We start from the raw sequence: 15,129 nt of genomic DNA on the forward strand, positions 1-15,129 counted from the left end.
CACATGCGCATCCCCAATACATTGGTGCCCCTTCAGTTCAGATGAAACCCTACCTGGAGGAACAGGTACCATCTGTTGCAAAAGGAGTCCCAGTGCCCCATATGCCTACCCCCGTCTACCCTGCACCAAGTTTTGAGCCACGCGTTAAGCCTTCTAATCTCCTTAATCCTACCTGGACTGGCGCGTGGCACAGGCAGAACACTACCTTTTCAGTTCTACTCCTCAGCTTGGCACCTAACTCTTTGAATTTGGATTGCAGAACTGACAGGCTACCCTTATGTATGTCATTTTCTCCAACATGGACAATGACAACTGGATCCACCCCCGCACTGGCCAAGAGTCTATCCATCCATCCAGGGAAGTCCCCCACCTGTGCTCCTGGAAGGCAACACACCGTGCGAGACTCTCTTTCTCTGGAGCACATCTGTGCTTCAATTCCCCTAATGATTGAGTCCCCAACTATCACTACCTCTCTCTTTTTAGGAACTGGTTTTGAGGTGGCCCGTTGGGGCTCCTCATCCCTGCCTACCACCTCAGAATTATCAGAGACACCGTCCAGCTCCACAAGGACATGATAACAGTTTGGCACTTCTAATTCTGGGGTTAATGCCCCCAGACAGTGTGCACCCTTTACACCTTGTTACCGTGACCCACCTATTTCTACTTGTCTGGTCTGGAATCTCATCCCACGCCACCTTGGGGGTGCACACTATCTCTCTAAAGGGCAGCTGGGCCAAGTCCGCCAATTCTCTATTACAATGTACGTCAGCCAACTTCTCCTCTAGTTCATCGACCCTGAGCTCGAGGTGCTGGATCAGCTGGCACCTCCTGCAGATGTTCCCTCATACTGTAGATAACTGGCTCTTCCAAACCATCATCTAAAAAGTCCAACGTCCAACAGGATTTGCATTGCACTGGCCTCATTATTAAAATTTGATGTGGGATTAGTAAACTGCCTTAACTTTTTTTTTTCCTTAAAATTAAATTTCTTCTTCTTTCGGCTGCTCCTTAACTTAAATGGTAACACTAAGATCTGCTACAGGTATTTGACACCTTCTGTCCCCTTAAGCTCCTGTGTTGTTCTCCCTCTCACCTGCCTGCTGTTTGTCATTCTATGATGTTAATTTTACTTTTCTCTGTCTCTTCTCCTAACTTTGCACTCCTCTTACTTATAAGCTCTCCACTCACACTGTTTGTATTAATGAATCCTTACGCTGTCACCCACTTAACTGTTCTACCTCTGGACCACTAAGGACTGTTTAATCTAAAATAAACAAATAAATAAAACTTTACTACCTTATCTACCCTTACAACCCCTTGTGCCTGATCAGCTTCTTAATGATGGCTGCTGACCTGCGCACCACAGCCCCGGCCTTTTTCTTTTTTTTGTTCTTTTCCTTTAAACTAAGGAATCTCTGTTGGTTATTTGCTTACTCAGTTACTGCTGCTTTCTACCCTGCCTCCTTGATGCTAATTCAAATACCGAGAAACACGAACAAGTACAGGTACAAGTACAAGTAACTTTTCCAAGCGCATCTCCAAGCACCCAGCTATTTTTGCTCTTGTGTGGGTGAAAAAAAAAAAAGCCTTCTAAAGGGAAAAAAGCTTTAAAAATTCCCACACGGATCCTTAGCGGAAACCAAAACCCAAGTTTTTAAGAGCAAAATGTATTTTTTTTAATTAAATCTCGCACCACAGAACAGTAACGAAAAAGGGGGCGCGAATGTTGACATATGTGACGTAATTTCGCTATTCGTAGGGAAATTTTAAACTTAAAATTTTAAACTAGCGGTGTATTGGCAGCAAAAAATATAGGAATACATTTTATTAAGGTTGCAAACAAAACGTTAGGGGGGCGCAATTAAAACTGTTATGAAAACTCGGGTCATAGATACTTAAAGGTTGAGAAACCTTTTACAAGTCCAAGGAGGTTCTGCTCAACCTTTATAATGCACTGGTGAGGCCTCATCTTGAGTCCTGTGTGCAGTTTTGGTCTCCAGGCTACAAAAAGGACATAGCAGCACTAGAAAAGGTCCAGAGAAGAGCAACTAGGCTGATTCCAGGTCTACAGGGGATGAATTATGAGGAAAGATTAAAAGAGCTGAGCCTTTACAGTTTAAGCAAAAGAAGATTAAGAGGTGACCTGACTGAAGTGTTTAAAATTGTGAAGGGAATTACTCCAGTGGATCGAGACTGTTATTTTAAAATGAGTTCATCATGAACACGGGGACACAGTTGGAAACTTGTTAAGGGTAAATTTCACACAAACATTAGGAAGTTTTTCTTTACACAAAGAACGATAGAAACTTGGAATAAGCTACCAAGTAGTGTGGTAGACAGTGAGATGTTAGGGTCTTTCAAAACTCGACTTGATGTTTTCTTGGAAGAAATAAGTGGATAGGACTAGCGAGCTTTGTTGGGCTGAATGGCCTGTTCTCATCTAGAGTGTTCTAATGTTCTAATGCTGCTCTAGCATTTGCAAAGCACATGTCAGCCAGAAATGATATGAAGTATACATCCTAGAACTCTAACAGCACACAGAGCCAAGAGGAGAGCTCTTGGAAATCTAAATTGACTTAGAAGCCAGTTGTCATCATCTGTAAATACGAGGCACTCTCTTCTATGGAATTGAATTGAATTTCTTTTTTGTCATTGTATGGTACAATGAGATTCAATATGCAGATATTCCTTAAACTTATTTTCCTATAAAATGATACAACTACTATAAAAATAATACGATAAAAAACAATCAAAAACTTACTATATGAAAGCATAACCTCAATATATATGTACGTAAAGTGCAGAAAGTGCAAATAGTTCATAAAGTGGCTCAGGTTGTGCAATATTACAACTATAGTGCAAGTTTACAGTGAGGTCATTGTGATTCTAAGTACAAACAGTTCTACTGGGAGCACTTGATGGACTGGTTGAATGACTTTATAGTTCTTGGAATGAAACTGCTTCTGAACCATGAGGTCCGTACAGGAAAGAGTCTGAAGTGTTTGCTGGATGGGAGAAGTTCAAATAGACTGTGGAATGGCTGAGTGGAATGGCTGAGTGGAATCCATACAGATGCTGGTGGCTTTCCTGAGGCAGCGTGTGCTGTAAATGTCCTGCAGGGCTTTCCAATCGGCTGCTGTTCAGCTTTGATTCCACACTCAGATACAATGGGATAAAATACACTGAGTGGTGTACTGGAAGTAACAAGGCTAAAGCAGCCATGGTAGTTGGAGTAGTTTGGGCATTGCGTGCACCATTACAGTGTAATAAAATGATTACAACCAAGTGCCTCAAATTTGTAAATGATATGCAATTAATTTCAATATATTTGATACATCCTGAGAGTCTGAAGAAAGTAAACCACACAGAAATAGTAGCACTGCTTTGACGCTGGGTGCTTCCAGTTTGCAAAACCAAAAAGAAACGTGTATATGCAAGGCACGGGGATATCGTGAAAATGTGTGTGACTTTACAGAAAATTTAGTTTTTATACATCTCAAAGTGAGCCTTTGTGCATACACACTGTTTATGCATGAGGCCCCAACTGACCCAGCAGGTGTAGCTTTGCTAACAATAGAGAACATTAATTGTAAAAACCTCAAAGAGGAAGCTGTAGCACAGCTATAACCAGAATGTACAACCAAAGCAACAAAGGACAAGAGCTACTGAACAAAGAACAGAAGCCCACATAAACTTCCTGCACATGCCAGAGAACGCTGAAAGCACAAACAAGTTACTGTAAATACCAAGTCTCATTATCAACATGGCTTGTTTTCTAATTAGGAATCTGGTTGAAACAAAATCCCACAGCCACCACCATGCACCAGAGGCCTCATGCATAATGTGTAGAACTCACACTATAACATGGCATACGGACAAAAGCGGAAATGTGCATACGCACAAAAAAAATCCAGATGCATAAATTCTTTGCGTTCACCAACTTCCACGTTCTTCCGCTCCATAAATCCCAGTCAGCGTGAAAAGTAACACATGTGTACATGCCTGTCGCCACTCCTCCCAGAATTACGCCTCTTTGAATATGCAAATCAATATACAGAGTTGTCCAGATCTAATTATGCAACTTTTAATGCAATGCAGGAAAACAATATTAGACAAAAGAATTGTTTGAAATATCTTGTAATAAACGAAAATGGACTTACATTGAATTAATTCACTGATTTTCCATGTAATGTCCCACTTGTCCTCCATTCAGTTGGATACAGGCTCTGAGCCTTCTGGCTACAGCATCACATGCGTCTTGGCACATTTGCAGAGGAACTTTCCCGAACTCCTCAACAATCACCAGGCACAGATCCTCCAAACCGTCAATAGGATGCGCGTGGACCTTGTCCTTAAGATATCCCCAAAGAAAAAAATCTGGTGGGGTAAGGTCAGGCGACTGTGGAGGCCATTCAACAGGCCCTCGACATCCTAACCACCAGTTTGGAAACTGTTGGTCAAGGAAGTTCCTCACATTTATCGCAAAGTGAGGTGGAGCCCCGTCCTGTTGCCACCACATTCGGTCAAACTTCTGTCTGTTCTGCAGTTCTGGGATGACATCATTCACAAGCAGGTTGAGTTTCCTGTCCCCTGTGACATTTCCTTCAAGGAAATATGAGCCAACGATTCCATCATAAGACACACCAGCCCATACCATCACTCCCGGGGACTTGTGTTCGACTTCAATGGTAATTTGGGGGTTGTCTGCGCACCAAAAGACACAGTTGTGTCTGTTGTCTGAGCCAGATGTGTGGAAAATGACCTCATCAGTCCACACTGCATTTCGAGCCAGTATCTCCCTCCAGTCTTGCCAGCCACGCTTCCGAAAACTCAATCTTCCTGTCGAAGTTGTCCTCGTTGAGAGAATGAAAAAGTTGTGGATGGTAGGGCATATGTTTCATTTAAGGCAACTTCCTTAGCACACTGGTTTTACCAAAGTTCAGCTTTGCAGACAGTCATCTGGATGACTTTGATTTATGCGGGGATGATTCCAGTTCGGCGTGAAGACGATTCTTCATGTCATCAGTCCACACATTTCTTGATGGTCTGGGATTTTTGGGGTGATTGGCGCTACCAGTCCGGTCAAACATTTCGTTGATTTGGGAGATCGTGTTCCTTTGCACTGCAGGTGGTCCAAATTCCTCCAACATCCTGTGTTGCACCTCGGAAATATTGCCCGTTATCGAAAAAAGGCAAACACATCGCACCCGCTGTTTGACTGACAACCGTCTCCCGGCCATTTTGGAATGCAGGGCAGGTGCTGCCATCTATCGGCAACAAAAATATTTTTTTGTGAATTCTCTGTGTAATAAACTTAATAAGTTATAGCGTAATGAAAATTGCATAATTAGATCTGGACCATCCTTTAAATAGTCCTTAAGCTCAGTGCTCTGTGAAAAGACAATGGCAAAAGCACAGGGCAAAATAAAAGAATTTCAGCAAATACCAAGTGGAGGCAAAGAAAAATTTACTATTTGTTGGTTTAAACAGTGATATAAACAACAAAAGGAAGTTGATCGAGTGACATAGCGTGTCGGAGAAAATCGAAAGCTTAAGTTCACAAAGTTGCACAGTGCCCGAAATAAAATAGTTGTCAGATATCGGCATGAAAATGTGAGTCGTAGCCCACCGTCTGAGTGTCATATGGAAGCTTATTAGGGTACAAAAAAAAAATAGGGACACAGTGGGGAAAAAAGCTGGAAATGTCAACTTTAATCTTGAAATTTACACTTTAATCACATAGTTTATTTTGTCATTAAAGTAGAACATCATAAACTTTATCTTAAAATCATTTCATTTACTAGTTTCTCAAATCCCATCGTAACTAAAGTAGCACGTTAAATGCTTTGTTTTGTATTTGATCTTCTATGTGCTCTATGTGTGTGAATCACTACGTGCTTCTTAAACGGGCTTTCTCTTCATCAGGACACAGAATCCATTACATTCGTGATATTACAGCTCTCTGAATAATTGAAATACTGAGATGTATACTTGATATCGTTTTCATGATTATAGCAATTAAAGCATGTTATTAAACATGGGAACACGGTGGCGCAGTGATAGCGAAGAGCTGGCACCCTGTCCAGAGATTGTTCCTGCCTCCCGCAAGATACTTGCTGCGCGACCTTTGATGAAATAATTTACTGCAGCAGTACTGTGTCTTTCAAATGTACTAACCCTGAATTCCTGTCCTTCCTTTAATTTCTCCAAATACCCAATCGCCAGACAATCAGCTCTGTAATAGACGTTAAGCCATCTGTAAGCTGAGAAAGCCAATTCTTCAAAACTTTTAAGGAACATTGAAATATCTTTGTAGTACATGTCTAATTATTCTATCCTTCCAGTGTCACACCAGTCCCAGCATGAATACAGCGCAAGGTAGGAACAATCCATGAACGGGGCGCCAGCTCCTTGCTAGCACTGTGCCACAGTGTCCTCACATGTTTAATTATTAACAATATAGATTATTTAAATGATGTTAACATTTTATCTGTATAATGTAATAAACACATTTTTCTGCATTTCATCTAAAAATGATATCGTCATCACATGTAAATACGCTCTTTATGAAATATCTCAGGTTGTGTAATATTATAACTGTATCACAAGTTTACAGTGAGATGATTGTACTTATAATTACAAACAGTTCTGTAAGGAGCACTTGATGGACTGATTGAGTACGTTTAGAGTTCTTGGAATGAAACTGTTTCTGAACCGTGAGGTCCGTACAGGAAAGACTCTGAAGTGTTTGTCGTATGGAAGAAGTTCAAATAGACAGCATGGCTGTTAAGCTGAGCTTAAATGTTGTTAATTAATACGTTTGAAGAAAAAAAAAAGACAATCGATCTTGTGTATGTTTATTAAAATAAAGATTGAGTGTGAAGAGGGCTAGAGACTGTTTCCGGAAATCAAGGTCAGCGTACTGCTGCACGGAAATGACGTTCAGTTTTTAAAAGAAGGCATGGAGAAGGCAATTATGAACAAAAAAGAAAAAAGCGTCACGGAGGAATTAGAAAACTTAATGTGTTAGCTGATTTTGGAGACGTCACTGGTATGTTAAAAAAATTCCCTTTTTTAATGTAAAACGTTTCTGACTAGTGACTGCTATTATTTATGTAAAAGAATAAGTAAGTTCAGTTAATGTGAGATATCGCGCAAGCGTGTTTATTTTTAGTAACTAGTGCATGTTTGAAATATTGAAGGAGTGTATGTATATACAAACTTGTTATACCATGAATGAAATATGAGTTTTCTTGTATTTTCTTTCTATCAACCTACTCCTAATTCAGTCCTGTTCCTGATGTTACTATTGCTCTTGAAACCTGTTTGATATCCAACACCACCAAATAACGAAAAGGAACAGTTGCTCCATACGTCTTCTTTAATCAGCTAAAGGCCTTTTTCAAGTTTGGGCAGACATTGATGCAGTAAACCTAAATAACCTGACAATGGCTGAGGCAGCGTGTGCTTGATGCTGTATCCCGATAATTTTCTTTCCGATCAGCTGCTGTAGATCTGTGATTCAGAAACAGTGATATAAATACTCCGAGTGGAATATGGAAAAAGATGATCCACTGTGGCAACCCCTAACGGGAGCAGCTGAAAGAAGAAGAAGACGGTGCAGTGAGAGTAACAACGCTAAAGCAGTTATGGTATTTGGAATAGTTTGACCATTCTGTGCACCATTATATTGTTACAGGTTAATTATAATCAGATGCCTTAAACTAATAAACAATATGCAGTTAGTTTCAGTGTATATGATAAAGCTGCATCAGGGATGTGGATCTAAAAAAGAAAGGGAAACCACACTGGAACAAAAGCACTGCTTTGACGGTGGGTGCTGCCAGTTTGCAAAACCGAGCGGAGAACTTGTGTACACCAAGGACTGAGCTAGCGTGAAAATGTGTGTGGCTTTACGCCAAGTTTAGGTTTTATACAATGAGATTTCAGCGTGGAAACGGGCTTACGCAAAATTTTTTTGCGTATACATGAGGCTCCTGGACTGTAAATGACTTTAATGCCTGTATTATAAGTTTCTTCCTAAATTAGTAGTAACAAAAGTATCCATCTTATGCATATGGATTGAATGATCAGAATTCATAAGCTGTTTGCCTTTTGCTACTGAAAGGAAAAAGTTAAATTAAGCTATCGTAATTTTATTTTCCCAAAGAGGCAGGGCCACCTGTCGACCTCCATTGAGGGGCTGCTCCCAGCTCTATAAAGGCTCATGGGATTTTCAGTCCATCTGTGGTACATGTGTGTGTGTTTGGTGGTTGGTGGGTGTTTCATTTTTGCTATTGCTTTTCCTTGCTTAGTAGTGGAGTTTTGATCTTCTTACACTGGTTTTGGCCACTCTTTTTGGATTCTGTACTGTAATTCAATTGCCCTATTTAGGCAACTCTTTTTGTGCTTTTTTTCTGTTTCAGAGCAGACTTTCTTGGTGTTAGCATTTTAGCGACTCCAGGCAGCAGGACAATGAATTGAACAGAAAATCTCATTTCATTGCACATTTCAATGATGTGTCAGTCACATTCTGATGTCCGTCCATATATAAATCTATCCATTCATTTTCAAAATCTGGTTGTTTTAAACCTGTAATGGAACAGGGGTTGGGTGATTTATGAGTGATGGTCTCTGTAATGTTTATGCCAGTTCAGCACACAACCCCAAGAGGACACAGAAAAAGGACAGAAATGCCATTAGCAATATTTAAATGACAGTTAAGTTTGTTTATCTATGTATTTTGACTTGACAAAATGTGTACTTTTTCCTTTTAAGAAATTAGAAAATGTACACATAGAGTAAGATTTGAGTGCAACTCCGTTAACTGATTTAGGAGTAAATTATGTGCTTCATCAAAGAGACAGATATTGCATTTTTGTTTTTTAAATATACAGTGACAGGAGTATGCATGACGTGTGAAGAGGATTTGCTCAGCCTGCCACATCACTGTTTGTACAAGCAGATATAAGCACCGGACATCAGACGCGTGCTCACTATTGTTGAATCACAACAGTACTGACGATCTGTTTTGCCGACAGGAGCGTTTTTAGGGCCTGTAAAAGTGCAAAATACTGAAAACAAAGATACTCAAGTAGAAATACCCTTTGCAACGTGTAAGTGAGAGTCGCTTTGGGGAGGAGAGATTATAGCATACGTTGGTCCATCCGTCTTCTAAGACTGCTTATCCAGGGCAGGGGACGACTGGAGCCTTTCACAACAAGCAATGGGACAAAGGCAGTAACAACGGCGGGACAGAGTGCCAGGCCATGACAGGGAGAACAGACACACACATCACGTAGCGATTTAGCATCACTTAGTCATCTAACCTCCTTATCTTTGGACTGTGGGAAGAAATCAGAGAAAATCTGTGAAGACGCACACGAAAAACTAAGCACAAGCAGCAGCCAAGATGCAGCCCTAGATTGTGCCACCATGCATCTAATTAGTTGAGCAACGCATTTCTATTAAACTTGGCCTTATAAATTGAGGGAAAAAAATACCCTTTACTTGAGATTTATTTCTGTACCTTAGTCCACCCATTTTGGGTGATCAGACCCGCTGGAGGCTTCTTAAACTCCTTCAAGTGTCAGTAACATCTCAAGTTCACGATCACTGAAGTTTCATTTCTTTCTGTGTTCTCCCTTGGTTTGTAGTTAAGACATCACACAGGAACACAGCCAAGTGTGTATGGTGATTAGGTCATGAATATTCATGAAGGGCCTTTTTAAGCCATAGGTGGTTACTAGTACATAATTTCAAGTTGTTCTGAGATTTATAAAGGAACTTTGTGAGGGATCCACCATACGTTGGGTTTTGTTCATCTCGGTTTATATTTATTTTATCACTGTTGCTTTTACTGATTTGTTTTGCAATGCACCTCTAGGTGGTAGTTTCTCTGACAGGTGCCATTACTAGGTGCTAAGGATAGTAGGGGCAGAAAATAAAGAAGCAACGGGAGACTGACATGGTATGAAATGTATTCTGTTAATGGAAAGATCCATGCTACAAATAGATGGGCACACAGCAGCAGAAGGTACTGGGCTTGGCACATGTGTGGTGCCCTGGAAAATTGTGGTGTGGGTTAAACCATGAAAACTCTCCCCTGGATGCCAGAGACAGGCAGCCTGGCAAACATCTGAGGTACCCAGTTCTGTGACTTAGACTTAGGGTGGTCCATGGGATGGCCACAACTGTATGTCCTGTTACATGGAACAGGTAAAGCCAGGAATGCTAAGGGCACCGGGTCCTTTAAAAAAAATAGCAGAAAATTAATAGTGGGAGACAGGAGAATGGAACCTGGAGCAGTGGGACTTACCTTGTTTAGATTCTCCACTTCCCATGTCTGTGAATGTTTTGCAAAAACTGAAATTAATAAAAGAGAGAAAGATAATGAGCCATGTGGCATGGTGATCTGTACCAGTCGTCCACTCCTCATGATCTGTTGCTGTATCCCAATAATACTCTTTTGTAGATCTGTGATTCACACTCAGATACAGTGATATAAATACTCTGAGTGGTGCAGTGAGAGTAATATGGAAAAAGAAGATCCATTGTGGCAACCCCTAATGGGAGCAGCTGAAAGAAGAAGAAGGTGCATTGAGAGGAATAAAGCTGAAGCAGTTATGGTATTTGGAATAGTTTGGCCATTCCATGGACCATTATATTGTTACAGGTTAATTACAATCAGATGCCTTACACTAATAAACAATATGCAGTTAATTTCAGTGTATTTATAAAGCCGTGTCAGGGATGTGGATCTAAAAAAGAAAGGGAAACCACACTGGAACAGTAGCACTGCTTTGATGCTGGGTGCTGCCAGTCTGCAAAACCGAGCACAGAACTTGCGAACGACAGGGAATGAGATACCGTGGAAATGTGCGCGGCTGTACGCCAAGTTTAGTTTTTATGGAAACGGAAGTATGCAACATTTTAGTGTGTGCACACCGTTTATACATGAGGCCCCAGGTCACCGTAAGGAAAACCAAAAAAAATGCTCTTCAAAGGGCAAAAAAATATCTACTCTTTCACAATTGGAGTGATCAAATCACACAAGCCTGAAAGGCGATGTTTTCAAGGACTTGGTATTTCAGCTTTTCTCTTTTACTTTCCCAATGGTGTGCTTCGCCTATACTGGGATTCAACTGAACCCACAATGCCAATCACAGAGCTGGCAGAGCCACAGAGAATGGTGACCGGAGCAGATAACTGGAGATCTGAAAAAAACTGCTTATTAGTCATTAGATTTAACAGAGACACTGTTGGCCCAGTATTTAACAAAAGTGGAAGACATACATTGTCTACTTCTGTAAAGTTATGTTGTCACTTAAGCATTAAATTAGAGAAGTAAATGTTCATTATATTAGAATGGGAATAGGAATATACAGTTAGGTCCATAAATATTTGGACAGAGACAACTTTTTGTCTAATTTTGGTTCTGTACATCACCACAATGAATTTTAAATGAAACAACTCCGATGCAGTTGAAGTGCAGACTTTCAGCTTTAATTCAGTGGGGTGAACAAAACGATTACATAAAAATGTGAGGAAACTAAAGCATTTTTTGAACACAATCCCTTCATTTCAGGGGCTCAAAAGTAATTGGACAATTGACTCAAAGGCTATTTCATGGGCAGGTGTGGTCAAGTCCGTCGTGATGTCCTTATCAATTAAGCGGATAAAAGGCCTGGAGTTGATTTGAGGTGTGGTGCTTGCATGTGGAAGATTTTGCTGTGAACAGACAACATGCGGTCAAAGGAGCTCTCCATGCAGGTGAAAGAAGCCATCCTTAAGCTGCAAAAACAGAAAAAACCCATCTGAGAAATTGCTCCAATATTACGAGTGGCAAAATCTACAGTTTGGTACATCCTGAGAAAGAAAGCAAGCACTGGTGAACTCAGCAACGCAAAAAGACCTGGACGTCCACGGAAGACAACAGTGGTGGATGATCGCAGAATCATTTCCATGGTGAAGAGAAACCCCTTCACAACAGCCAACCAAGTGAACAACACTCTCCAGGGGGTAGGCGGGCGTATCGATATCCAAGTCTACTATAAAGAGAAGACTGCATGAAAGTAAATACAGACGGTGCACTGCAAGGTGCAAGCCACTCATAAGCCTCAAGAATAGAAAGGCCAGATTGGACTTTGCTAAAGAACATCTAAAAAAGCCAGCACAGTTCTGGAAAAACATTCTTTGGACAGATGAAACCAACATCAACCTCTACCAGAATGATTGCAAGAAAAAAGTATGGAGAAGGCGTGGAACAGCTCATTATCCAAAGCATAGCACATCATCTGTAAAACACGGTGGAGGGAGGCAGTGTGATGGCTGCCAGTGGCACTGGGACACTCGTGTTTATTGATGATGTGACACAGGACAGAAGCAGCCGAATGAATTCTGAGGTGTTCAGAGACATACTGTCTGCTCAAATCCAGCTAAATACAGCAGTCAAATTGATTCATGACACAGATGGACAATGACCCAAAACATACAGCCAAAGCAACCCAGGAGTTTATTAAAGCAAAGAAATGGAAAATTCTTGAATGGCCAAGTCAGTCACCTGATCTTAACTCAACTGAGCAGGCATTTCACTTGACCGAAAGCCGCTGCAGTAAAGGCCTGGCAGAGCATTAAAAAGGAGGAAACCCAACATCTGGTGATGTCCAGGAGTTCAGGACTTCAGGCTGTCGTTGCCAGCAAAGGGTTTTCAACCAAGGATTAGAAATGAACATTTTATGTCGTCTTTTTATTCGCTTCCAGCTACATGCTCGCTTGCAACCCGCGACTGTACTTTTTCACACAGCTTTTGCAAACTTACTTATTCTAGAGGCAAATATTCTACATTTACGACTGACGCCTTTATCCAGTATAACATTTAGTTACTAATGGTTAAATTTCTTATGCCCAGCGATCCCGCACCATGCCGCCTAGACAGGTGAAGTGACATGCTCATGGTCACACAGTGTCAAACCGATAGTAATTATCCATAAACCAATAATGTTCACGCGTAAACCAATAGTTTTCGTACAGAAATATATGATTTTTGGCCTGTTTGGCCCCTCATATGTATGCACTGCTGCGCTCGAGCCAGCTTCTCCAGTCACGGCTGACACAGCAGGACATCTCGGTCTGAAATGCAACGTGGAGAGCCGGTGACAGGCGACAATCCTCTGATTCTAGCAAGAGCTATTGGCGGATTTTTGGGCTGTTAGTGCGCTCGGCCAGCTGACCCCTCATTAACTGGCTAAACCCCGTAAGTTAGCCCCGGATTGGTGAACCGACTCGCCTGCCTGCTGGATACCACTTGGCGAGCAAGATGGGTGCGTCTGTAATGGAGTCGAAGCAGCGGAGTACACGTGAGGTTCCCTGCGTTCCCAGACAGCAACGAGCCTCACCTGAGCGCATGACTCGTATGGAGAGTCCGCTACTCTCCTTACAGAAACCCGGCGTCGATACTTCTGGTTCTCAGGTGACCTCGTTAGCGTAGCAGACTGAGTCTTCGATGTGTGTGATGGCACACAAAGATGGTCACCCCGGTTTGTGGAATACTTGCCAGTTGTATTTTATTTCTATAACACTTCGGTGAAGATACAGCAGGGAGCTACCCAAGAACACTCCTCTTCAATAAATAACCAATAAACTTTACTAAAACTTCCCAACATGAACTACTGCTTACACGCACATTTTCCAAATCAAGAGCCGGGGGTACTGTAAGTTTCAAAAGACTCCAGCCAGCGGGTCCAAGGAACTGGAGGATCTCCGGGCACGGCAAGAAAGGGATGAGGAGGTGGAAGTAAAAATTCCGCCATCCTTGTCGCCAAAATGTTGCATCCAATACGAGAGCGGAGGACGGAGGACAGGTGCAGTTTGTCTCAGGGAGGCGTTTATTCTGGAATTTCCACTCTCCCCAAAATTCTCCCTCACATTACGGCGAACAAAAAAGCATACTGTCGTAAAATGGACGTCTTGCATACATAAGAATAGCGAGAGAGCCTGGGAAAAGATAACGGACACGAGACGCTTGACGACGACCGGGAGCGCAGCAGACTGCAGCCTAGTGAAGTTACTCATATTTTTACGGGGCGTTTGCGAGTTTGATTTGACATCTTTTGTTGTGAACTAAACGCTCCCCTTACTGGGCTTAACTTCCATTCGGTGTGTGTCTCGGTCTTTCCATCTCAGTGATCGTCACTAAATGTAATTATCCATCCATTATCCAACCCGCTATGTTTTCCTTAATTTGAATAATAATACTTAAGCCCAGTGACCAGCTTGTGTCGCCTTCAAGATCTCAATTCTGTATTTTGTTAATTACTGATTACTATTTAACACCCGAAATGCTTCCAAGTTTATGACTAGGAAAATAAGATACTAATAAATGTATTTAATAAAAGCACCCAAGCTGTTTTTGAAATGATCTATTATTTTTTGTATTATGCTTTAAGAAAACAGCACAGGAGCATTAAATCTGCTTTTGATGATAGAGGATGGAAGTTCAAAAACAAACACCTTTGTCAAGATTGCAGCAAAACTCCTAGAGGGGAACCGTCACCTAATCTCAAGGTACACAGGGGGTCTTTGGTGAATAAATACTGAGAAGCACAGCATTAAGCGGGTTTGACCGTCATGTCTTGTTAAACTGTTTAAGACTTCTCGATTATCGACATTTTTTGGTGATGTAGGAAAAAGAAAAACGACCCCCAGACTCGAAGACACACGGACAGTTTATGGTGCATTTTGTAGCGGGCTCGAATGGATGTTTGACGGCGGCGGTCTCGACGGTATTTTACCATGAAAACAAGTTCATCGTTTTTTTTTTTACCTTATAACCTGAACCCCCCTAAGAAAGCCCCCCCCCCCCCAAAAAAAAATCTCTAACCCACAGGTGTCAACAATCGCACGCACCGGCTCGTTACCTGCACGCAAATCTTCAGTTCCAGGGGGTCTCGGCTCGGGGGCGCATCGCCGCTCAGCTCAGGGCTCCGCTAAAGACTCACAAAAGTGGAAAATGAACGGAGTGGAGTTCCCCTTCAGCGGCAGGTTTGGGCGTTTGCAGTTTCACTTTCAATTTCAGAATTACCAGGCTAAACCCGCTCAAATGAGTTTTTTTTGTTGTTGTTGTTTTTT

The 15,129-nt window shown here is 41.7% G+C and overlaps 1 protein-coding gene across 1 annotated transcript in view; it reads right to left on the minus strand.

Moving 5' to 3' along the window:
- Positions 1-10,364, minus strand: part of LOC114658712 (interferon-induced protein 44-like) — a 74,622-nt gene extending 64,258 nt beyond the window's left edge. The window contains exon 1 of the mRNA XM_028810752.2: positions 10,319-10,364. Within this exon, the coding sequence (XP_028666585.1) occupies positions 10,319-10,343 (25 nt within the window). The 5' untranslated portion in view covers positions 10,344-10,364. The remainder of the gene's footprint in view (positions 1-10,318) is intronic.
- Positions 10,365-15,129: the final 4,765 nt, after the last annotated feature.

Source organism: Erpetoichthys calabaricus, chromosome 10, assembly GCF_900747795.2.
Source record: "Erpetoichthys calabaricus chromosome 10, fErpCal1.3, whole genome shotgun sequence".
NCBI classification, from domain to species: Eukaryota; Metazoa; Chordata; class Cladistia; order Polypteriformes; family Polypteridae; genus Erpetoichthys; species Erpetoichthys calabaricus.